At 29.6% G+C, this 25,536-nt stretch overlaps 2 protein-coding genes across 2 annotated transcripts; one reads left to right on the plus strand and one right to left on the minus strand.

Moving 5' to 3' along the window:
* Positions 1 to 8,415: 8,415 nt before the first annotated feature.
* On the plus strand, positions 8,416 to 25,372 carry LOC115235711. Its single transcript, XM_029807653.1, has 18 exons — positions 8,416 to 8,685; positions 8,856 to 8,997; positions 9,141 to 9,302; positions 9,431 to 9,556; positions 9,627 to 9,733; positions 9,808 to 10,024; positions 10,132 to 10,365; positions 10,459 to 10,832; positions 10,908 to 11,117; positions 17,490 to 17,708; positions 18,424 to 18,620; positions 19,419 to 19,541; positions 21,406 to 21,695; positions 22,101 to 22,311; positions 22,689 to 22,811; positions 22,905 to 23,125; positions 23,586 to 23,919; positions 24,359 to 25,372. Exons 1-18 carry the CDS (start codon positions 8,591 to 8,593, stop codon positions 24,538 to 24,540), a joined length of 3,567 nt encoding a protein of 1,188 aa, XP_029663513.1. The 5' UTR covers positions 8,416 to 8,590; the 3' UTR covers positions 24,541 to 25,372.
* LOC115235709 (secretory carrier-associated membrane protein 5A) lies at positions 12,148 to 15,187 on the minus strand. Its single transcript, XM_029807651.1, has 8 exons — positions 14,934 to 15,187; positions 14,022 to 14,285; positions 13,858 to 13,921; positions 13,632 to 13,760; positions 13,394 to 13,550; positions 13,217 to 13,318; positions 13,002 to 13,128; positions 12,148 to 12,925 (listed from the first exon to the last, which is right to left on the minus strand). The coding sequence occupies exons 1-8, from the start codon at positions 14,988 to 14,990 to the stop codon at positions 12,764 to 12,766; spliced, it is 1,062 nt and encodes a 353-aa protein (XP_029663511.1). The 5' UTR covers positions 14,991 to 15,187; the 3' UTR covers positions 12,148 to 12,763.
* Positions 25,373 to 25,536: the final 164 nt, after the last annotated feature.

The raw sequence follows: 25,536 nt of genomic DNA on the forward strand, positions 1-25,536 counted from the left end.
TACATAGAATGATATATCTAAAAACTATCCAGGATGCATCTAGAATGGCGGGATGTCCAATACCTGTAAATGATTTCTTAAAAAAAAAAAATCAAAAACTAATGTTAATATCCTCAATGCCTAGAAATATTTTCTCAAAAAAGAACAAAAATTATATTAATTAAAAATTAATTAATAAAATATATTCGTTCGTAACTATAATTTTTGTATCAAAAAAGTCAATAGAAACGGGCAAATAGATTGCAATTTGAAATTGCTTGAAAAATGGAAATTTATCTATACACAGTAGTTATATCCATGTTCTATCTACTATTAAGTCTTTTTGGCATTAACACAAAAATAATACTAATATTAATAATGATAAAAGAACACTTATAACCAAGAGAAAAAAAATATATTTTCCCTTCAAATATACTACTTAAATTAATTTCCTGATTCGACTTCAAAAAGGCAGTCGTCGTTGAGTTATTACCGAAACCATTGCTTTCAGAAATCCTTGCAATGTAACTAATTAATTAATTTAACGAATATTTAATTTCGACACGAAATCTATAAATATCAATCAAATCAGAATTAAATCGCGAAATTTGGAATAGTTTACTCGCGATTCTGCAATGTCGGAGGCAGTCGTTAAATTTCGTGAACGAATAGGTAATATTTAATCGTTAGCTTAACATCGAGTCTTCACACTCTTATTGAATAATTTTTTTATTAAATATTAGAAGAATTGAATTGATTAACTAGTGATATTCATGATATTTATAAAGTTTGAATATAATTTCCCGAATTTATCAACAATTGTTTGGTATGAAAACACAAAATTCTTAAATTTATAAATATTAAAAAAAATAATATAGAAACTAATATTTAACAAATATATTAATTTAGAATTTCAGTTATATTGCCATTATACATGTTCTTTCGGTAAATTTTCGTGTAATTTACAAAAAAAGGAAATTATAATTTATAATATTAATACGATTATAATATATATACAATAATTACATATAAATTACAATTATACAATTATAACACAATTATAATTACGATTAGATATTGTACAATTATAACTAGAGAGTAGAATTTACAATTATCGATGCTATCAGTATCAGATATATTCAATATATTCAATAATACAGATAATTTGATACTGACGGCATTTACTTTAAATTTAACATTACATAAATTTGTATAATAATATAATAAATATATATACAAGTTTAAATCTATATAAAATAAAATGTAACACACACGTATATTACATTTTATTTTGTACATAATAAATATATATGCTATTTTTGATTAATTAAAAAAGGTATATATGCTTTCTATTTTTCAAATTTTTTATAATTATTTTTCATTCTTTTTAGTTCTTCTAAAAATAAATTTTATTATCCTGAAAAGTAATTTCAATTTAATTTTTAAAATTTGTCTGATATATAAAATTTTATATTATTTATATCTTATTCTATTGTTTATCTTTCCAATATTTTAATAATTTTAGTATTATTTTAATTCCTAGTAAGCATTTAATTCCTTAAAAATCTTAAGAAATTAAATGCTTAAGGAATTAAATAACTATCTTAAGTTAAGATAATTCTAATAGTCCTACTTTTGCTGGCTAAGCCACCGGGAATTCTAGATCACCGAAATTTCGGGGAGCGTGTCCTAATCGCGTACCCTACTCACGTGCCCTACTCGCGTATCCTACTCGCGTGCCCTACTCGCATGCCCTACTCGCGTGTCCTACTCGCGTGCCCTAATAGAATGCACTATATGTCGCTTCCGTTGGGCCAGTTGGACCTACCTTTCGTTGATCCTGGCCATATTCATTCTGGCTACATTTAGCCAGAGATGTAGTTTGGACCTCTATCAGAGGTCAATGAAGGAAAGAAATTCCTTTCCGGCTAATTATTATCGCCGGTGCATAAGCGTAATTTTACGCTCGTTTATGGTTGTGAGACATTATGATCGTTTGTCATGCATCGTTTTAATATAACTTTGCTTTAATTAATATAATGCCAAATTATCAATCATAATTAATTGATTGAAATTCTTATAATAATATAATATTATTTATAATAATATATAATTTATATTAAAATAAAATTAACAAAACATTCATATTTTGTACATATAATTTAATGGATTGATACTTTGGCTTTACATCAATTAAAGCAAAGCTTTAATTGATATGATATAGTATAGATGAATGGGCTATACAAAATTAATATAAAATCGGCGCAATATAAGAATAAATTATTACTATTTCATATAATCAATAAAATTACTAGCGCCTTCTTCATTAAACAAATTAAATAAAATTTATTGAATAAAAAACGTATTTTATATTTTTTTCAAATTTTTGCTTTAATTTATATTTCAAATTATACTTGTAATATGTTTTAATGCATATTAAAAAATCGATTGAAAGTTATTTGATTTAATCTATTCTAGCCCATCCATTTTGAGGCAACGGATCTATTTACTATATAAAATCTACATTTACATCTATAATATCTACGGATCGGTTACCTCAAAATAAAATAAAATTCATCACTCACCGGCACTGATGCGCAACAGCGGAGTTGATAGTCTTGAGGCTACGTTGTCTGTAACACACAAATATAAAACCCAAATTATAGCAGCATCCAAAATATAATTAATATTTTGTGCGGAATATTTTATTCGATACGTACAATACTAAGAAGCTCTATATAAATATGGAACAATTTTATGAATTATAAAAAGGCTTTTCTTCACGTAGAAACTTTTATATAATTTATGAAAAGTCTTTCTTTTTAATTTTCTCTTGTTTATTTCATTCAAATAAAGAGACCGAATTAATGCGCGTACGCGATCCTTAACAACTGATATGCAAATAATAAATACTCACCCTAGGGTTGCTCCGCTGGTGCAGGATGCCTCTCCTAGGCCTCCTCCTCCTCTCAGGATGTCAGAGTCGCTACGTTGATCTGTAACATATAAATAAAAGATCCATATTATAGTAGCGCTCAAAATAATTAAAAAATAATTATTTAAAAAGATTTATTATATGAATTGAATTTTATACTCGATGCATATAATAATAAGCAGATTAATAAAATAATTTTATAAGTTTTGAAAAAAACACTACTAATAACTTTAATAATTCCATATAAAAGCTATAATCTAAAAGTAGAAACTTTTACAAGATTATAGCTTTCATATAAAAATCCTTTTCTCTAATTTTGCTTTGTTTAAATCATATAAATAAAAAATCAAATTAATTGCTTAATTTAAATTGCACGTACAATTAAAAAATAATTAATACAAAATAACAAATTATTTACCAAGGGTTGTTTCACCGGTGCCCGATGCCTCTCCTAGGCCTCCTCCTCCTCTCAGGTTGATTCACACGCGCGATACTTTAAACGGCACTCCCGCAGCACCGACAACGCACTACTACTTTATTGCTCGAGTATCGCCGCGCGAATGATACACGTAAGAAAGGAATTTGAGCGTCTCGCCCCACTACAGTTCTATTCAAGTGTCTTTGAAATAATTGTTGCCTAAAGAGAGAGAAAGAGAGAATTAATTATTAATTATATGATATTATTTCCCGATATTTGTCGCGATCGCGTTTAGAAAAGGAATTCGATAGAGCATCTCGTACCACTACTTTTTGCTCGAGTGTCGCTGTATGAATGATAACAAAGCCGTAAGCCGTAATAGATTAACAATAGCGCGCTAATGTTTACACCGCCAAGGCGAATACCATGTTATTAATAATTCGCAGCCAAAAATATTTTGCGTACTATGATGTATACATAAGCAAAATATTAAATTATACAAATATTTTAAATTATAGATCAATTATTTAATAAGCGATTAATATATCACGGAGCTTATCGTTATATTAATTACGGATCTGCGATTTGATTATTTTATTGTGCGATTTCAATCCGAATCATATTTAAATCATCGAAAAGTCAAACGAAAAAGCATCAGACGAAATATAATTGAATTTTAAGTATATTTTAAGAAATAATTGTTGCTTATAAAGGAAAAGAAAGATCGTGATAGAACAATAATTTACAATTTTGAGTTGTCACTTTGATTCTTGATTATATGTATACATCATGCGCGAAATACATGCCTCGAGATTAATATTATGATAAAATTATTATTGTGTATAAGGCAAAAATTGCTAAAATTTTAAAACTAACAAATCATTAAGTTAGATATCATATTTTCGTGAAAAATAATAATATCCCAAAATATTTAAATTTTTTTAGTAACGTATTTCTCTTATAATGGATAAATGTTACTTTTCAAAAGTGACATGTGTAAAGATATTACACTTGAAATCGTATATAAAATTGCATATACGTTTGCAAATAATTTTACATAACATGCACACACATACAAATTTAAAGCCAAAATTATATAAAAAACAAACTTGAAAATGAAGTAAAAAAACAATATCAATCTGAAATTGAATGCTGTATGACCAACGAAAAGTCCAGTTATTAGCAGTTATTTGCATCGTTCTTAAAAATATAACTATATGTAAAAAGATAAACAATATATATATATAATTAAACCTGATCAAAATAAATCACCAATTATTTAACATTCTATTTTATTAAGTACAATATTTTCTAAAACTTTGATAATTTTTCTTGAGCTTATAATTTTATACTTTCGTGTTATCCAACACCAGTAGATGCAGCAATGGACAAATAAATGTGATGTTAATGGTTCGAGGGAGAACGCGATATTTCTGGACATTCCGATGACATTCAACTTTCTGTAATTTCATCTGGAAAGCTCCAGCTGCGCAGCATGCGACTGACAACTTGTATAGAATTGTACTTACAGGAAATGCAGTATACGTGTGACTTGAACTCCAGCGATTCATCCAGCTACCGCTCGATGGAATAGGGCGAAAATTTGCGTTTCGTGGAATTTCAAATACAAGAATAGACATCCACTGAGCGAACGATCCCGTAGTTATTGTTGGCACAAGGTCGAGGAATTTCAATGGAAAACGATTTGTGTCTCGTTACGAGCTCATCGTTTACTTTTATTCGGATGACGTTCTTCGACGGATCGTTAACACTGAAAAATCAAATAGAACAATTATATCCTGTATTTCTTCGAAGAAATAACGTTAAGACAATCAAAAATGTATAATATTTGTATGATATTGTATTTATTAAATTGATGTATTATACATAGACGTCATAATGATAGTACACTTTTTAATTGTGCAAATTTATTATCTTTATATACTTTTTATTAATTTCTTTAGCATAATTTTGTAAAATATTTTTTATTATTTAACTGCAATACATTTATTTAAAATAGAGCTTTTTATGATAAAAAAATATGCTGCAGACTTTATCCAAAGAAAATTATATAATTTGTCTTTATCATTTTATAATTTTGTGTCAACACATTTTAAATTGCATTATTTCAGATATAATATATTAATTTCTATCAAAATATATTTTTATCACATTTCTATAATATTTATATATCTTGGTCATATACACATACATTTAAAGAAAATACGAGTCTGATAATGTGACATTATAATTATCTAATGTCTGCAAATATAATGTATGCAAATGGATTGCAAAAAACATATTTGAACACAAAGCTGCTTTGAAGAGATTCGCGAGATCAGAAGACGTATGTTCACGACATTAAAGTATAAAACGGATGAGGCAAGTTTTGATCGTGTGCAAACCAATTGTATATTCGTATATATACACACGTATATCTGGTGTGCGCACAGTAATGCTAATTACACTATTTCTCTCCAGCATCGTGTATCCGACTAGTAATTTATAACTCAGAAGCAGGTTGTAAAGAGAATCGTTACTAATGACATCGTAAAACCAATACAGATGTCATATATTTAATGTACATTATCCCCACTTGAAATGTCGTCGTACTCCAATTTAAATCAAACCCCTGCGGGTATCAAACTCGGAAAAGAAATAGTACCGAATGAGAATCGACAAATAAAAAGGTGAGTTATGCCGCGCTACGTATCCCAAATCGGATATCGTTAAAACGTTGATTAACGGATGCTTTGTTCCCGGACACAGGACTTTGGTTCATTTTGCGCTTAATATAAAGCATTTTATTGGCGAAAAAGACGAATATATAAGTAATTTGATTTATAAGTAGAAATATGAAAAAATGGTGCCGATAAATAAAATAACTTACATTTATAAGAGAAAGCGCTGTTCTAAAACATATATTATTTCTGTATTTTTTTAAATAACTTTAAATTATATAATGTATGTTGTTAAATTAAATATTAGCAATGCAAACGATAAATATTCGCATCTACTTTCTTTCCCATTGCGGTTCTTTAGGCACAAGAGAAAAACTTTCGCATAATGAATATTTAGAAAATCTGTCTTTCTGTACAAATAATTACCTTGATATAAGCAGTAAAACCCCGCAGTGTGAAAAATTGCATAAAAATCGGGTGAAAAACTCTCGTGCCACTCGGATAGTATTATCATTGCAGTGTATATTTTCACCGATTTCCGTTTGCTTCGCCGTTATTTGAACGAGCGAAAAATTCGATTTTATCGTAACTCAAATATTCGGAAGCCCAGAATATCCATTCGGCGTACATTTATTTCCCCAAATGTTCCCATTGAATGCACCCCGTGCGTATCACCCTCGTATCGACGAAAATTAGGAGCAGAAAAGGTTTCCGATGTTGCGGAAGAAGTTTCGCCACAGAATTCCGCACGAAACCGCGACGCAGAATTATGGGACAGATGGACGTCGAAACACAGGGATCGATTAATGGAAGCCAGCCGTCAATGCGGTTTGGCGAAAAGTAACCGAAACTGCGACCGATCCTCAGAACGTGATGCGAAAATGGTTTTCGGCACAAATGGAATTTCAAACGTTCAACTGACAGCTGAGGAATTTGCGACATTGATAGTGTTTTAGCAAATAACCTTTGCCGCGTGCTAGGCGCGACATTTTTACCGAAATTGTTAAAATATATGAGAAATATAAACTGTTTTGGCAAAAGACTAAATTAGGAGAATTAAAATAAAAGAATAAAAGATAAGTATGTATATAATAGATTTTACAATACAATTTTTATGTAATATAACAATTAAATTAATAAAAATGTGTACCTTTGAATTTCTTAGCCGCTTACCGGTGGTGATGATTCGAATGGATATTGATACAATTATGAGAATATAATGCCAATCTATCTTTTTATTTATCCCCACTATTGATTTCGATACGTACGCGCGTAATTTTCTAGTGTCTGCTAGTGTCTTTCAGTCTTATGTCACGTTTCACGTTTGACGTAGAGGTGCGCTCCACTTGACGCTTTGAAGCTGCAAAATTCTTCGGCCTGATTGGTCCATCAAACGCTTCGAAGTGAAAATAGCGTCAAACGGAGTGCATTCTCGATCAATGGTTTGCTAGGTCATTAAATACAAAAATTGAATGAAAAGTCCGTAACCGTAACCAGAAAGTGATCGCGCGTAATGTTTAGCCAGTACCATAGACTTATTATATCTAGACCGAGCGTTTGCCTTTATTTAAGGAGTGGGGGCCGATGCCCACGTAGAAAAGGACATACTCTGTTTCGTGCCCCTTGTGTTCTCTCTCGCTCGCACGTAGCATGACGAAAGAGAGCGCTATGCTCTGTGCGAGCGAGAGAGAACGCAAGGGGCACGAAACAGAGTATGTCCTTTTCTACGTGGGCATCGGCCCCCACTCCTCAACACTCGGTCTAGATATACTATGTCTATGGGTGTACTTCTATATGTACCCCCCATAGACATAGACTACGTTTACACGTCACCCCTAATCGGGTTTAATAACATCCGTAGTTGTAAAACTGGCCAATCACAGCTATGCCTCTGAAGAATGGAATGACTGTGGATTGGCCAGCCTTAGAACTACGGATGTTATTAAACCCGATTAAGGGTGCCGTGTAACAGAGCTCATAGTATATCTAGACCGAGTGTTGAGGAGTGGGAGCCAAGGTGCACGTAGAAAAGGACATACTCTGTTTCGTGCCCCTTGCGTTCTCTCTCGCTCGCACGTAGCATGACGAAAGAGAGCGCTATGCTCTGTGCGAGCGAGACAGAACGCAAGGAACACGAAACAGAGTATGTCCTTTTCTACGTGGGCCTCGGCTCCCACTCCTCAACACTCGGTCTAGATATACTATGTCTATGGTATATCTAGACTGAGTGTTGAGAACGTTCTCTCTCGCTCGCACAGAGCATAGCGCTCTCTTTCGTCATGCTACGTGCGAGCGAGAGAGAACGCAAGGGGCACGAAACAGAGTATGTCCTTTTCTACATGGGCATCGGCCCCCACTTCTCAACACTCGGTCTAGATATACTATGTCTATGGTCAGTACTGTCAGCTGTCAGTAGAGGTTATAGCTAACTGTAAACACACACACACACACGATTCCACGGTTAGGAGGAAAATAATTACGTGCTATTTATATGTTGATATTTTAAAGTATATTTTATTTCAAATTAAAGTTATTAAGTCGTCAACAATTATCACAGTAATATTTTCTGTAATCAATATGCTTCAAGATTATCTTTTAAAGCATCACACGAAAGATTTGGAAGAAATATTAAATGCTACAAAGGATCATGTGTTCTATTCAATACAAGTAAAGTAAGTTAATTTCTTATTCTTATACTTATTAGATTAACAGAAAATATATGTATAATTCAGAATTATCTATTTTAAACTTTAAATGTATTAGTAAAAAAGTTAATAAGTTATGTGACAAATCCTCTTTTTTTTCCTTAATAATGTTTTTATGGTCTTGTATAATTTTTTAGTTTCGTGTCATTATTTGAGGCTGATGCAGAGATTGCACAGAAAATCTTACGCAATCCTAGACATTATTTACCATTATGTGATGAAGCAGCAGCAAAAGCTCAGGAACAATTATGCAAAACAGATCAAACAGTAAAGACTAGAGTACGAATTTTCATTTTACTAATTACTTTTATATATACATTATGCGTTATCTGATAAAAAACAGGAATTATTTTTCATATTTATATACTCTGCTAACTGTTTATATTATTAATCTCTTACTTTATTTTAATATATCAAAATAGGTTCACATTAGAATTACTGCAGTACCAATAAAAATCGACACAAGTCAAATTGGTGAACTGGTTTCAACAACTGGAATTGTAGTCCGCATGTCTCAACCTACAATTATGAAGTTAAAAAAACGTTTTGTCTGTAAAAAATGTAAACATGTCAGTGTGGTTAAGGTATATAAATATTATATTCAGCAAAAAGCACAACATAAAATAAATTATAATTTGAAACCTGCTCTCTCGTTCTCTCTCTAAGATACATATGAATATATATAAATTATATTCCTAATATTTTCTTACAGCTAGAGTGGGAAAGACAATTGTTTAGAAATATTAAATGTTGTGAAGCATGTCGATCACCAAATATAACAGCTTTAACATCTTTAGAACAAGATGATTGTTCAGATTATCAAGAAATAAAGATTCAGGTACAAAAAGCTTTATCCAATTTTATTACTATTATATTATATATTATATAAACAATATTTATATATACAGGACAAATGTAAAGCAGATACACAAAGTTATTATTCAGTGGGTTTACAAGTAGTTTTATTGGATGATTTGATCGACAAATGTAGACCTGGTGATAATGTAGACATCAGGTTAGTAGCTTATTTATATTTAATTGTGAAAAAAATATAAGAATAAAAATCAGATCAAATATTAACATTTTTAGCGGAATAGTTATACGAAAATGGAGTACATTAAAAGTTGGTCATCGCGCGGAAGCCACGACATTTCTGATAGCCAACAACATTTCGATACACAAAAAAATCTCAGAAGCAACATTTTCTACTGCTGAAATAAGAGATACTTTTACAGCATATTGGGAACATTATAGAGATAATGTGTTAGCTGGCAGAGACAATATTCTTGCCTCTATTTGTCCCCAAGTATACTTAATATTTTTAAATATTACAAAATAGTATTGTATGATATAAAATATACAGTATACATTTTATATTAAATGTAATTTCCTGTTTTTCTTGATCATTTACAGCTATATGGAATGTATTTCGCAAAATTAGCATTGGCTGTTGTTATATGTGGTGGAGTGGCAAAAACTAACGAAACGGGAATACGTGTGCGAGGTGAACCCCATCTTCTTCTAATTGGAGATCCTGGAACTGGTAAATCGCAATTACTTCATACTGCGTCTCGATTAATTACACGGTCTGTCCTTACAACTGGTATTGGTACTACTGCTGCTGGGCTTACAGCAGGTGCTGTCAAAGTTAGTCATGTTAAATATTTTATATTTATTTATCTTATTCCTCAATCTAAGTAATTATTTCGTAAATAATCTATCATAAAAGATGTATTATAGGATTCGGATGGTTGGCATTTAGAAGCCGGTGCGTTAGTCCTCGCAGATGGAGGTGTATGTTGCGTGGACGAATTCACGACAATGAGTTCACATGATAGAACTTCTGTACATGAAGCAATGGAACAACAAACGATCTCCATAGCTAAAGCCGGTATGCTGACCACTTTAAACAGCCGTTGTTCTGTCATTGCAGCTATTAATCCAGATGGCGGATGTTTTATGGGTGAAGAATGGAAAAGCTGTTTGGGAAATCCTCTTTTGTCGCGTTTCGATCTAATCCTCCTTCTGAAAGATACTAGAAATCCCGAATGGGACAAAATGACATCGAGTCATATTTTGGAAGCTGCTTGTGAAGAAAACGAAGAAAATAATTCGTAATAACATCCGTATTTTATAATGCCGTTATAATTCACAATAACAAAACATCTGTAGAGAATATTATTTTACAGATATTCCGAAACATATATGGGTCCTTTAAACTTAACAAGTTTGTGGACGGAGGAGACCCTCTGTGAATATTTCGCGCACGTGCGTACATGGAAACCAGTGTTAACCGAAGAAGCAAAAAAAATACTCAGTGCAGCTTATCTTTATCACAGATCAGATCCATATAGGAGACCTGAGAGAACAACAGTACGACTTTTAGATAGTCTTATCAGGTATAATAATAATAATTAATCACCATTTCAATTAGTCAACATTAATGACCAGAATTCTTTCTTGCATGCTGTTTGCACTAAATCAATTTCACGCGCGCGCGACGCGATTATTTTATTATTATAAATGATTTATAAATTGGTAATATCAATAAACTTAATTATTTCAGATTAGCAGAGGGTCATGCAAAACTTATGTACAGAACTAAAGTAGAAGTTATAGATGCTATAACTGCAGCAGAATTAATTGGAACTACTCTGTTAAATAATTCTGATATTGGCTGTCCATTTCCTACAGATCCCATCGCAACATATCATTCCAAAGGTATGCACATATTAATCAATTTACAAAGTTGTATAAATGTATAACATGTTTTAATATTTCTTTTATGCAACACTAGAGTTTTAATAATATTTTCTTGCAGCAAAAGATTTACTCAAAAAACTAGAGTTACAAGAATTAGAATCATGTATATAAATATCAATTGCTAATGAAATATTTTTATAATAAATATCTATTAAGTCTTTGATTAAGATTTTATAAAAATATGCGCGCACTGTGATTTTACATAAAAATTTATATTTAATATTTTTAATAATTGTTTATAACAATTAATTTTAAGATTTTCAATTGTATTTATATATAATATATGTTTATTATCATTATAATATGTGAAGACATACAAATAAACATAATTATATCTCAGTTCTAATAAATAATAACCATATTTTTTAATACTTTGATTGAAAAATATTATATAAATAAGTTTTTATAACAATCATGAATTAATTTCAATGATGCATTTGTATAAATTATAAAACAATATGTTTATAAATATATATCCATAAACTTTTTCAGTAAACTCTAACTTTTTTCTGTTATATAATATAACTCGCAAGAAGCGAGAGTTTAATTAAAAAAATAACAATCAGAATGAAAAATAATTAAACACATTATATATATATATATATAAAGAGGAATGTATACAGGATTTTATAAGGTTTATAAAAAGGCTACATATCAACATTCACATAAGTAAATTAGCGTTTATGTTAATATTTAACAAATTTGAATCAAATTATGTTCTATAATTGAATCTTCTGATTATTTGGACTTGGAAAAAGATTTAATTACCATTTTTTTATCATAGTAATTGGTCTTATAGCTTATACATAATCATATTGTTATGAAACTGTGTTACTAAAATATGAAAGCTAGTAAATATAAGCAATTATATAATAATAAAATTGTAGATATGATTATCAATAGCTCACTCATATCATTTTAATCTAATTTGTAGATTTTATAAATAAACACAAATGAGAATGATAATGAACGAATAAAAAATGGAATACACATTAGTTTTGAAAGATTTCTTTAGAATATCCATCAATGCTTCAATATTTTACTATAGCTGTACAATTAATGTTAATACAACATACATCAGAGAATAAATTTAATCGTGAAGCACAATTTTTATATATATTACAGTGTTTCATTGTAAGAATAAGTTTTGCAAATACATTGCATTTCTATGATTGTTTTGCATAATCTGTAAACAGTGGAACTAATGAGATCTATCCACTTACTTGAATGATGTAAAGCCAGAATATAGTGTATATCCGAAGAACAAATAAATGATAGTTATTTAATAACGTGGCTGGTTAGCATTAGCCATTTGTGAACGAACTGCACTTGCCGCCACATTGCTCGCAGCGTTTTGCACATGCTCGTTTCGCAAAAATGTTGTAGCAAACTCTTGCTGCGCTTTCGTAACACTTGCATCGGAATTACGATAAATGCGATGAATCTGTAAATACATAATCTCATTTGTGCTTCATTGAAATTACGAATTAGTTTTCATTTTGTCAATGTATGTACTATACCTTAGAAAGCAGTAAGAGATCGCCACCTGCAGCAAGCAGAAAACCAATAGCGATGAAGAGCATAAGGAGACCAACAAAAATACCTTCGGCCGTCGAGTCCAGCGTACTAATCGCTGTTATTATACCACTGCAACATAAAAGATGCAATTTATATTAGCATACAAGTACTTATATGCCATGCATAAAATTGAAGTGTAATAAAAAATATATATTACCAAGTTCCTGCACCAGGAATACCTATAGCCTGTATACTTGTGACAATAAGTTGAAAGAAGAAGACGAAGAAAAAAACCATAAAGTTGAAAGAGCTGTCATTCCTGAAAAATTAAAGCAATTATTTATTTCTAATTCCTATGCTTTGTTTGATTCTTATGATATCAAATAAATTTTACTTGAAAGCCCTGTATGCTGGTCTAAACCAACACATGAAGGAAAATGGAGTAAAGAGTATAAGATACAAGATTGCCAGACCAAATGCTGAGAAATTCTGGTTACAAAGCATCAAGACAAATCCTCCAATTACATTCAATAGCAGGACACATCCATGAACTATAAACAATATTATTAAATATATAATGCACACATATAACATTAATAAATAAATATAATATTGTTTATATGAAGACTTACACATCCAAAGATAATACAATTGCCTCACTATTTTTTGAAAATCAGTATGAATTTCTACATCAATATCTTGATAGAAGCATGGTTGGAAACAACATTTATCTGGTAATGGTGGCCAATTATTTCGTCTTGCTATAATATCGAGAATTTCACAATAAATATCTTTAATTAAATCAAAAATAACACACATTATTTAAACTAAAAATTATAGTGTAAATGATAAACTAACGGTAGTAAGGAGTATTTCTTAATTCTTCTTCTGCTCTGGCTTTCCATTCTGGTTCAGCTCGTTGCTAAAATATATTAAAATATTCTATCTTATCTTAAAAAACTTTAAAAGGCTTATAAAAGAAATTTCATAGAAACATTATAAAATATTTAGCATAAATTTACATCTGATGAAGGTGACAAAGAACTTCCAAGCGCAGCATTGACTGTTTGCTGGGGAGTGCGAGCATATGCAGGAGGAGGTGCTTCTTGATTAGTAGGTTGAAGTGTGGCCGGTTGCTGCGTTGCACCAACTCCACCATAGATTGGTGGATTTACTGCTCCTCTGACTTGTGTAGTTCCTTGAGTACCTTGCTCAGCAAAAGGATTATAATCTTCAAGACCTCTAGTCGCAGGTGTAGAAGTTACTGCTCTTCGTATTGCTGGATCCTATTATTGATGTTAATATACTATTAATTCTTTTTCTTCAATTTTTTGTTAATTTATATATTGTTATATTCTCTTTTCTTCTACACAGACATTTAAATATAAAATTATGTTTTAGGCATGTTTTAAATTACAAAGAAACACAAGATGTATTCTAATAAATTATTATCAAAGAAGGTATAATTTTATCGATATAATATTGTACTTTAACATTTCCAAATGTGGAAGAAAAATAATATTACAATAATATATTTTATTGCATTGCAAAATTGCATGTAAAATAATACAATATCATATAAAATATAAACAAGACTACAAAGTAGAAATGCAATAAATACACATATTGGAACAATTAGATTTTGTGATGAAAAGATTATGGGTTGCCTGATGATAGAAAATAAAGATTATTAATGTAAAGGCGCAGAAAAATATTTTTGCCAACATTAGAATGACAATCAATAATCATTAATTGAATTTTATAAGTGTCATTTATCGTTCGATACATCGTGATTAATCTTTTCTGAGATAGACGAAAGAAAATACCGACGAGCTGAGCCGACGAATTTTGACAGATACGCAAGCAATATCGGAGCACGGAATTACGTGTTTCGCTTTCGTCATTCTGTTACACACACGCTACTTGCTACTTACTGAAAAGGGATCGTTGATCGTAGGTTCCCCGAAGGGGTTTTCGTCAAAGCCAGACATCTTTTGTCCTCGTTTTTGCACCGATGATATATGGCCAAAACGCTCGGAATTCGTACGACTGCGTACGACTTCGATATACTTGATTAATCTTATCTAAATCTACCTACATCTGACGGACCATAGTTCAGCCGTTATGTACGATAACACCGACTGCACTTATTCTCTCACTCTCTCAGAATGACATTTAGTATAGTATCGCCATCTGGATCCATTTTAGAACTGGCGGAACTACATGGACAGATCCACTTTACGGTGCCACGGTAAAACGACCGGTTAATAGTGCATGTCCGTGCTAAATTCATAATTTTATTAGCTGCACGTGATGTTTTGTCATTCTAATTTCTAATATATACTATGGACAGCGATAATAAATTGTTATTGAATTAAATATTTTTATATATATGCGCATGTAAAATAAAATAAATCTTCTTAAATTAATTTTCTTTATAATTTTTAAATATAATGTGTAGATTATTATTTAATTAATTTTCTATTTTATGAATTTGATGGGATGCACTAATGCGCACCAATGCACATTAAAAGCTATTATATAAGCATAAGTAATTAAAACAATAAGATAATTATTAATACTACAAGTCTTTTGAAAATAAACATAACAATAGATACGCTTCGCTTAACGCTATTTTCGCTCGAAGAACAAGATTCTTCGGCCTGATTTGTCCACCAAACGCTTCGCAACGAAAATAGTGCCAAATTTTTATAAAATTTTTATATTTTATATCTTGCCGAACGTAATTTTACTTTATTAATAAGATTTTTGCGATTGAAATGACATCAAATTGAATATATGCGCATGTAAAATAAAATAAATCTTCTTAAATTAATTTTCTTTATAATTTTTAAATATAATGTGTAGAGAGAAGATTCTACAAAATTGCTTTTATTTTTTCTTTATTCTTAGAACAAAAGTATCAAGCATTTTAAGCAATATTAAATTATGCTTTTCATTTATATAGTTTTTTATTATTAAGTAATTTTTATTAATTATTATTTAATTAATTTTCTATTTTATGAATTTGATGGGATGCACTAATGCGCACCAATGCACATTAAAAGCTATTATATAAGCATAAGTAATTAAAACAATAAGATAATTATTAATACTACAAGTCTTTTGAAAATAAACATAACAATAGATACGCTTCGCTTAACGCTATTTTCGCTCGAAGAACAAGATTCTTCGGCCTGATTTGTCCACCAAACGCTTCGCAACGAAAATAATGCCAAATTTTTATAAAATTTTTATATTTTATATCTTGCCGAACGTAATTTTACTTTATTAATAAGATTTTTGCGATTGAAATGACATCAAATTGAACATTCGGATAAATTTCAGATATAAATCTAAAAATTAGATAAAAATTTTGGGTAAATATCTATTATTAGGGTCTTCACCTTTTTGATTTGGCTCAAAATTTGCATGGAGCTTTCTTTCGGCCTATAATCAAGAAATTTTTCACTTGGGGTTTGACAAACTTCATATTTTAGTTTCATACAAAATACAATTCGCATGTATCGACTTCCGTCAAAGTCTTACGAGATGATAGTATCTAACATTCTATACTCTATCTCTTGAAAAAATTAATATAATATATAAAATATCTGTCTCTGTTGCATATGTAATTGAGCGATAAATTACATTCTTATAAGCTTTCAGAAAATTTTTATTTGATGCACATTTTTATGATTTCTTAATAATAAATATTTTTTAATAATTTAAACTTTTTAAAGCTTCTTTCTTTATATGCTTAAATAACTTAGAAAAAAATTATTTTCAACATGCGATTTTAATTCCATCTTCGTGACCGATATCATAAACCACCGATTGTACCTTACCGTGCATTATTATTTTACACTTATGCATGAGCGCTTTGAACAACGTGTAAAAAAAAGTCTCAATATTACCACCTTGCCTGCCCGACGCAGGCGCAACCCTCTTTCGTTTCAACGATAGATAAAGCGGCGTTATGATAGTGGAACTGCCAGTCGCTATGCGCTTGTCCTATAGTGAGTCAACTGCTTTTTTATATTGACCAACTTCGTACGTTAAACCCGCGTCGCGTGTAATCTACGTGCACGGTTTAATAGCTAATAAACGAGACTAATTAATAAAAACGATTGCTATTTTTGTGCATAGCTATGAGATGGATGAAAAGCATATAAATATTTCCGCGAATGTATGTATTATTATCTTGTGTGCGCAATTTTAAAAAATTTTTCTTTTCAAATTGTTATAAAAGTTCCATTGCTTTTATTGCATGTACTATGTTATTTTATATGAGAATATATTGTAATATTATGTTATATGTGAAATATAATGTAGAACAGTGATATATTGAAACGTGATTGTTATTTGTGCCAAAGTGTATTGTTGGTTATAATCTTTTTTTTTTAATTATAAATTTATCTCTTATAAACCTTATAATACATATTTTTAATTGAATTATAATTATTGCTATAATCGGATTTTCATTGTAGAATGGATGTAAGTTCGTTAGTTCCGGCAGGTCTTCAAAGTAGGCAAACAGATGGATGCGAGATTCAAGCGGGATACAATAAGTTTTCCGAAAATTTGCGAAAGTTTACACCACAGTCTATACAGTGCGCCATTTTTTGCGGTGGATCCAGGTGCAAGTATGAAAATCCAAAGGCTTGGCCACCTGTCCACATGGCAATACAAAACATCTTTTCGCATTGGTGAGCACTATCGCCGCTTGTTAAATTTTATAGGATAACAAGAAAACATAAAGTAAACAAAAGAATATAAAAAATATTGCTAATAAAATATAATAAATAATAAATTAATAAAATATAGTTCTTACTTTTTAATAATTCAATGATTCAATTAGATAATATATAAGAAAAATAAAAAATAATAAATTCTATTATCTCTTTTTATAGTATGTGTTATATACCTAATATAAAAATAATTAATTAAAAAATTATTATTTATTATAATTTTAGTATTGCATTATTGCGAATTATTCACTCATATATATAGTTCTAAATAATATAAAAGATATGAATATTTGTGATATAATATTATTCTGAAATGTGTTTATAACTTGTTACATTTATATCATCAAAGACATGCATTCTATTGAGTTAAACGGAAAGTTTGTGCCGTTTTTTTGGTCTTCATCTCTTAGTCAAAAACGGAACGAACTTTCCGTTCAACCCAATATATTAAAGCCAACTTATCATTGACATTTTATCGAAGCTCAACCGCAATGGCAAAGGTTTATTTATAAATCATGATTATATCAAATATGTACTGGGTATATCCTCTTCGATGTATCAAGATATGGATAATTAATAAAAAAGTCAAACCTCTTAAATTTATTATTACGTGTCCAGCTATTATGCCAGCACTGTACATTAGATCTTGATCTAAATGATTCAAATATTTTAGGGTGACTGATGATGTCCTTGCGATGGCACGGCCTAACACGGCTCAAATAATAAAAAAAGATATAATTGCCCAATTTCAAGGTTGGAGCATAAAAACTATAATAAACTTGCAAACACCTGGCGAACACGCAAGTTGTGGAGGTCCACTCGAAGAGAGCGGTTTCACATATGATCCCAATATTTTTATGAAAAATAACAGTAGGTATTAAAAATGCTTATCATATAGAATCCTATTTCAGTATTAATTGTCAATATTCCTATTTATTTATTATCAAAAATAACTTTGGAAAATATTAATTATGATCTAAATATTTTTTAAGATAAAAATAAATAATTAATTTATGTAAAAAAGCTATATATAACTTTTATATAATATTTAACATTTCATAGTTATGATTTACATAACGTCATTATATAATACAATAATATAGTAATTATACAATTTATATTATTTTTTTTTTTTAAAGCAACATTTCTCCATTTTAACTTGCGTTATTTTATGGCAATATTTTTTTAATTTCTATATTTTATAGTAGGCTAGTTACAATAAATATTGACTAATCTAATAAAAATTCTTTTCATGATCATATACATTGCAGATGGTGTAATACCCTAACATGTTATTTATATAATTTGCTCTAATTTTATTGCATTTTGCATTATATCACAATATGCAAATTGTATTAATGACAGAGGTTGTGATAAAACGGCAAAAAATTTCATTTTTAAGTTAGGAAGAATCGCTATGGTAAAACAAAATGGAGGGATGTCCTTGTTAAATGTATAGAATTGTGAAAGTGTCTCTTCCCCATTCCTTAACAACCACTAGCTAGATCGAAGAGCTTCACAATATAACATGCAATGCAGCAAACGCATATATCTATCCAGAGAAAGAAAAGCCCCAAAATAACAACCGTTGCTACCGCTTATTCTCTCTATCGCAGGTACCTTTAGCATCAAACTGTTCCAATTACCGATTATACAAATTTGTTGCAGTTTACTATTACAATTTTGCCCTGAAGGATTATGGTGATGCTACAATGGGAAAACTTTTGGATATGGTCAAGGTTGTGGCCTTCGCCGTACAAGAAGGAAGAGTGGCCATTCACTGTCATGCTGGTAAATCGATTTTTCATACAATATACTTGACCCAGTTGCATCTCTCCCGGCTATCATGGCTTTTTGAGCGCACGATCGTATAAGATTAATGCGTATGTATAAATTAGTTTATAATGTTGTTTAAATATCCTCTCCTTGATATATTTTTTATTCATTAATCAGTTTTTATATTACCTTTATTTATATTTTTATACGAATTTTTGTTGGTATAAATATAATTTATATTTTTATTAATTTTAATCTAAGCAACGCATGAAAAATATTTATCGTTTACGATATTACGGTGATATATTGCGTGCAAAGTCGGCTGATGCATACGTGCATCGTGCATTTGAATCTTTACGGTGCACACGCGAAAAGATTTCATCCAATAATAGAGAGAAGCGGAAAATAGTAATCTCGATTAAGAACCGTAAAATGCACCGTAAAATTTAATTTACAGTTTAGAAATATATTTAATATGATCTTTTTATCAATAATTAATTATTTAATGTTTTTACCATGTTTCTTTGTTTAATACTAACCCAGCTTTAATCATTATACCTAGAATACAAAATATCAAAATAAATATATACATTAAAATATTATGAAAAGAATTCTCCGAATAGCCTTTTATCAAAAATAAACTGTTTTCTCTACAAAATAATTAATATTTAAACATTTCTCAAAATATGTGAATATTTGGAAGCTCTTCTAAAGTATCTCTCTCTCTCTCAATCATATGATGTAAAAAATAAATGGCTTATAAAAATTTATTGTTGGCTATCTTATAATTTTAGATAATTATATAATTAGATAAAAATGTATGATTACTGAAATAAATTAGACCCCATTACGTTTCATTTACCTAATTTATTAACATCACGAACACACACTACCGCAACATGACGAGGGATTTCCTTTCCATTAAAGTACAAAATACGGGTGGAACGATAAGCGATCTATCGAACGTAACGGTGATATTTTTATACCCACATCACTACCATTATATATTCGTTTACATATAAATAGTGCATACACAGAAGAAAATATCCATTTAGATATACGTCTAAGGAAAATTACAATTGTAATCATCAAATTATTGTGTGCTAAAAATCATAGATCTAATCGTGATGATCGACTGTAACAAATTAATTTTTTTTATGATACGTAGAAAGAAAGATTTATTGCCATTCAAATGGTGGATTGTTTGTCTTTAAATATATTAACATGTCTTATGTACTCTTATTCGAAGCAACAAGTTGAAATTAATGAAGAATATATAATATTATGCCAAATATGCAATTTTAATACAATGTATGTGCGTGTTATAAAAAATTTTAATTATTTGGTTATTTTAATATATGGTAACTTGTTATTAATTTAATATAATTTAATTTTATAATATTTTATAATATAATATATATTTTATTATAATATTTATAATATTTCAAAATAACATAGGATCGATAAGGCAATGTTTTATCGATAATGCGATGACTAAGTTAATACGGTTAACTAACGTAACTATTCTTATAATAGGAATCTAATCTGAGAAATCTTTCAATTCTACACTTAAGATTTAAAAGAGATTGAAAAGTGCTTTCGCTTATAAATGACGAACTTTTGTTTCAGTATCTCTTCTTAGATTTTATATATATAATCTAAAATTACAATCACCTCTTTATTCGCGAGAAAAAGATGATCAAAGATTGATAAAAACAATTTCACGGTTGATTTTTTTTTTATAACAATGTATGTTAACTCTTAATTATGCAATAATTTTTGACTAATTTTGTACAGTTTGCTTATTTGCTCGTATCTGATTAATAACTCGACTTAGGCCTGCAGTAACAAAATAATGTTGGAAGTATTTAACTTTCAGGTCTCGGCAGAACTGGCGTTCTGATCGCGTGCTACCTTATTTACAGTCTTCGTGTGAGGGCAAACGATGCAATAAGATTTGTCCGTATGAAACGTCCGTCTGCTATACAAACGCGCGGACAGATACATTGCATTCAGGAATTCGAGCACTTCGTGCTTCCGCAGATGATAGTATTCCCTTTACATAGTACAACCGGAGATCGCAAACCCTACAGTCTTCAAACATACCTGAAGAAGCAGTACAACATGTTACACGGATATGAGCAGCGCAACTTTAAGCATATTCCAAAAGTACGATGCATTTAATAATTTACTTACGTGACATTATGGACGTTTATAATTATATATTATCTAATTTTATTAGAATTTAATTTGATTAAATTGCATTAAATTAAATTTTCATTTTTTTTATTTGCAAAGAATGTTGCTGGAATTATTAACAAAATCTTTTTAAAAATTAAATTTTTGAAATTTGCTTTTTGAGAACAGCTCACATACATATATATAATATCTTTAAAATAATTTATAAATGTTGTTAAAAAATAAAACAATATTAATTTTAATGTTCTGTTTTGACTTATTGTTAATAGTATATTAATATTACCAATAAATAAATATTAATTTTCTATTGTTATTCTCAAAATTGCTTACACAATACAAAAGATATAGTTTTTTAATTGATTAAATTTGTATTAGATTGTTTTCATTATTTGCGAACGGATACTGCAACTTTGCGATTGTCAGGAAGACAATTCGCCTTCCGAAATTTCGTATACGATTTCCAATGTGCCTTTTACGCAAAAATTTATCTGCCATGTGTTGGAGAAATTTCGTGACAGCACAGGAAACATACGGCACTCCTATTCGTGGGCGGAATCCCTTACGGACTCATCCTACGAATATTCAAGTGAGAAGCATTACACGCATATTTAGTAATTAAGTAATTTTATAATATCCAATTAACCTCTATCCGTCCCGGAGAATATTCGATTAAATAATTGAATTGCTCATTAAGGCCCACGACTTTATTATATAATTAAATATTTTCCTTGCAAATCTGTATGTATGTGTTTGTAATAATTTTATTTTAATTAATTTAAATAAATGAAAAATAAAATACATACACACATATATGTACACATATTTACTATATATATAAGTATGCACACTCTCTCTCCCTCTCTATTTGTGATGCTTTAAATATATTTCTTTATTGATTAATTTTAAACTATATATATTTCTGGACGTCATATGTATTTGTAAAGAAAGTTATGTATTATACAGTATCCACTAAAGCGGGTGGTAGTAGTCAAGGATCATCCCGAGATACTTGTGATGATATAGGAAGATTGAGCGACGTATTCTGCATGTCACCGGATACCCCTTCCTGTGACTCTATATTTCCAGGTATTATTATTGACAAATTCAAAATGTTTGATATTTTTTAATCTATCTTGCTAAAATAATGTGTATATCTAACAGTACAATTTCTTGCGATAGGTCTCGACGATAGTTGCGTGGATGATGTCCTAGGTGATGGTATTCACGATCAAGATCTACTTGATAATGACTGTTATAAGGAAATTCAGTCACATATTGACTTAAAAAACATTGCATGCAATGATTATGAAACGGTGACTGCCGAGGAAGCTATCAAAGTACTCATCGGAAATAACACATCTTTTCCGGATTCCATAAAGAAACGTTTGCATAATTATCAGGTACTTAACTAATATATATATATATATATATATATATATACAAAAATCAATTTAAAATATTGTATTTAAATCGCAAAATAAATTATTAATTTTTGTTCTATGTAAAGTATAGTTTTGTTTATCATCGTATCATCTACTAGTAAAACTAGCGCTCTCTCGTTCTCTTTTCTAACAAAAAAAATTAAAATATTTTTTTTATCTTTTGAGATGCGACTATAAATAAAACAATAAGTGATAGAAGAAGTAACGTAATGATATATACTCAATAATATTATAATAACAATTAATATTTCTAAGTGCTATTTTTTTAATCTATGATGGCACGTGTTAATAACGTTATATATTACGTTTACTATATATGTATATTACGTGTTAATAACGTTATATATAACGTTATAAACAATAATGTTTAACGATAATATTAGTATTAACATTAAAAAATTTAAAAATATATTTTTAGAGTGATTTAAATCATCGATGTACTGCCTGGCAACGATTAGAATTGGAAACTAATCTAGAGATACTGTCAACATTGTTGTTCGAATGGCTAGAGGGTCTTAAACATCCGCTTCTTGATGTTGATAGTCTCAGTTATATCGTCGCGTGGAGTTCAAAGCCGCAGCGGTGTCTTGGAAAATTGTCCGTCTGCACAAGATACTTATTAGAATATCTTTTACGATTTGTTACCCGCTTAAGGCCTGTGACATCGGAGAGTCAGAGCTTAATTACTAAGAGACTTATGGCGGCGCTGACACAACAAACAATCTGGATCAAGAATTCTTTTCATCCTTCAAGTATGTATTTTTGTTATTTATTATTACTATAAATGGCAGTTAAATAATACATTGTAATATCTCGTTATTTAAATCATGCTAGCTTATAGATCGTACATAATTATACATCAAGATAATAGATAGTCTTGAAGCGTAGTATTTGCTTAAAGATATATTTAAAGACATTCGATATAATTGCTATATCGATATAAATGCTTGTCCCCCATTCATCGTTTCTATATCCTTGTTTGCGTCACGTCACGAATACTCACAAATATTGATTTATACTACAGTCCACTTTTATTCTATTTATATTTCAGCATCGATAATCATTAGCGTCTTTATGACGACAGTAAAAGGCAGATTTATTGACAATATTTTATCGCTGTTATTCTCGAATCGTCTTTAATCCAAATTATAGAAATAACAGAGTCTAATATTGATAAAATTTGCATTTCAGATAAACATTTTCAGAAATTGCGACGTGGCACCGCTGGAAAACTAAATGAATTTTTCATTCGCTTGATGAACTTGATAGAGGAAGTTAACACTCAAGGATTGGACAAACCCCCATGGGCATCTAAATGGGAATTATTATCCAAACATTTGCGTGATATGGATAATCAGAAAAACAATGAATAAGTGTAATAAATTGACATTTAGCATTCTGACGAATTTATTTCTAATTGCCAATGATGTAGGTATGTCGTTTATTTTTTGTGTTTTTTTAGATATTAAAGAAAATAATTTATAATTTCTACAACTTTTATTTACAATATGCTAACTCTGTTTAAACTATAAAAATGTCTTATCTGTAATAACAGCTGTAAATAGCTATGCAAGCAGGGTTTGATACGTTGAGATTAAAGAGATATAAGAATTTTGTAATAATATAAAATATAGTACTGAACAGCATCTTTTATTATTGTATATCTTATATTAATATTGTACATTATTGCTGTTCTGCTTGAAAAAAACTTGACAATCGCGCACTGCAAGATACTATTTGTAAGCACTGTTATTTTTTTAAATCTGTGATAATGTTAGAAAAATTGACTTCCAATACCAGCAGCGACTACGTGAATTTCTAGATTGCTTAATTTAATAATTATGTATTATAATTCCTGGATGCAATTTTCTCTTGATTAACTCTGAATGTTAATTATGATAATTCTATAATAATTATTTTTATAATAAAGTACATTATAATTTATCTTTCAAATTAAATATTAACAAATTTAGTAAATACGTCGTACACATTAAACAATATTTGATTATGTGAATGATTATAACAAATAAAGAAGAATATTTTATAGCAATAGCAGTAGGCGCTGGTAAGATATTGTACACACTGCTATTTTCATACAAATATTGCTATCAGATTGCGAAGTAATAGACCAAGACGAGCCTAGATAGTAAAATTTGAAATGCAACAGGCGGTGAATTACTTGAAATATATTACATTAAAAAAAAAGAAGCATATATTAGAGTTTTGCAAAAATCCTTCTGCATCTCATTTATAGTAAATTCAGATTTATTAACAGATTGATCCAGATTATTCAGATTTAATTAACAATAGCACATTATGTTATCAACTAATGCAGTAATTCAAACTGTAGATAACATATTTATTCATCT

The sequence above is a fragment of the Formica exsecta genome, unplaced genomic scaffold (genome assembly GCF_003651465.1).
Source record: "Formica exsecta isolate Colony F162 unplaced genomic scaffold, ASM365146v1 scaffold233, whole genome shotgun sequence".
Lineage (NCBI taxonomy): Eukaryota > Metazoa > Arthropoda > Insecta > Hymenoptera > Formicidae > Formica > Formica exsecta.

What these genes read in the sequence shown, in the direction of transcription:
- LOC115235711 (XM_029807653.1), top strand. Translation starts at nt 8,591, where the DNA reads ATGCTTCAAGATTATCTTTTAAAGCATCACACGAAAGATTTGGAAGAA. An exon ending in CTTTTAGATAGTCTTATCAG is followed by an intron (nt 11,118 to 17,489) that starts GTATAATAATAA and finishes TTTTCATTGTAG; the next exon opens with AATGGATGTAAGTTCGTTAG. An exon ending in TATTTTTATGAAAAATAACA is followed by an intron (nt 18,621 to 19,418) that starts GTAGGTATTAAA and finishes AATTTGTTGCAG; the next exon opens with TTTACTATTACAATTTTGCC.
- LOC115235709 (XM_029807651.1), bottom strand. Translation starts at nt 14,990, where the DNA reads ATGTCTGGCTTTGACGAAAACCCCTTCGGGGAACCTACGATCAACGAT. An exon ending in CTTTGTCACCTTCATCAGAT is followed by an intron (nt 13,922 to 14,021) that starts GTAAATTTATGC and finishes AATATATTTTAG; the next exon opens with CAACGAGCTGAACCAGAATG. An exon ending in ATTGTATTATCTTTGGATGT is followed by an intron (nt 13,551 to 13,631) that starts GTAAGTCTTCAT and finishes TATTGTTTATAG; the next exon opens with TTCATGGATGTGTCCTGCTA.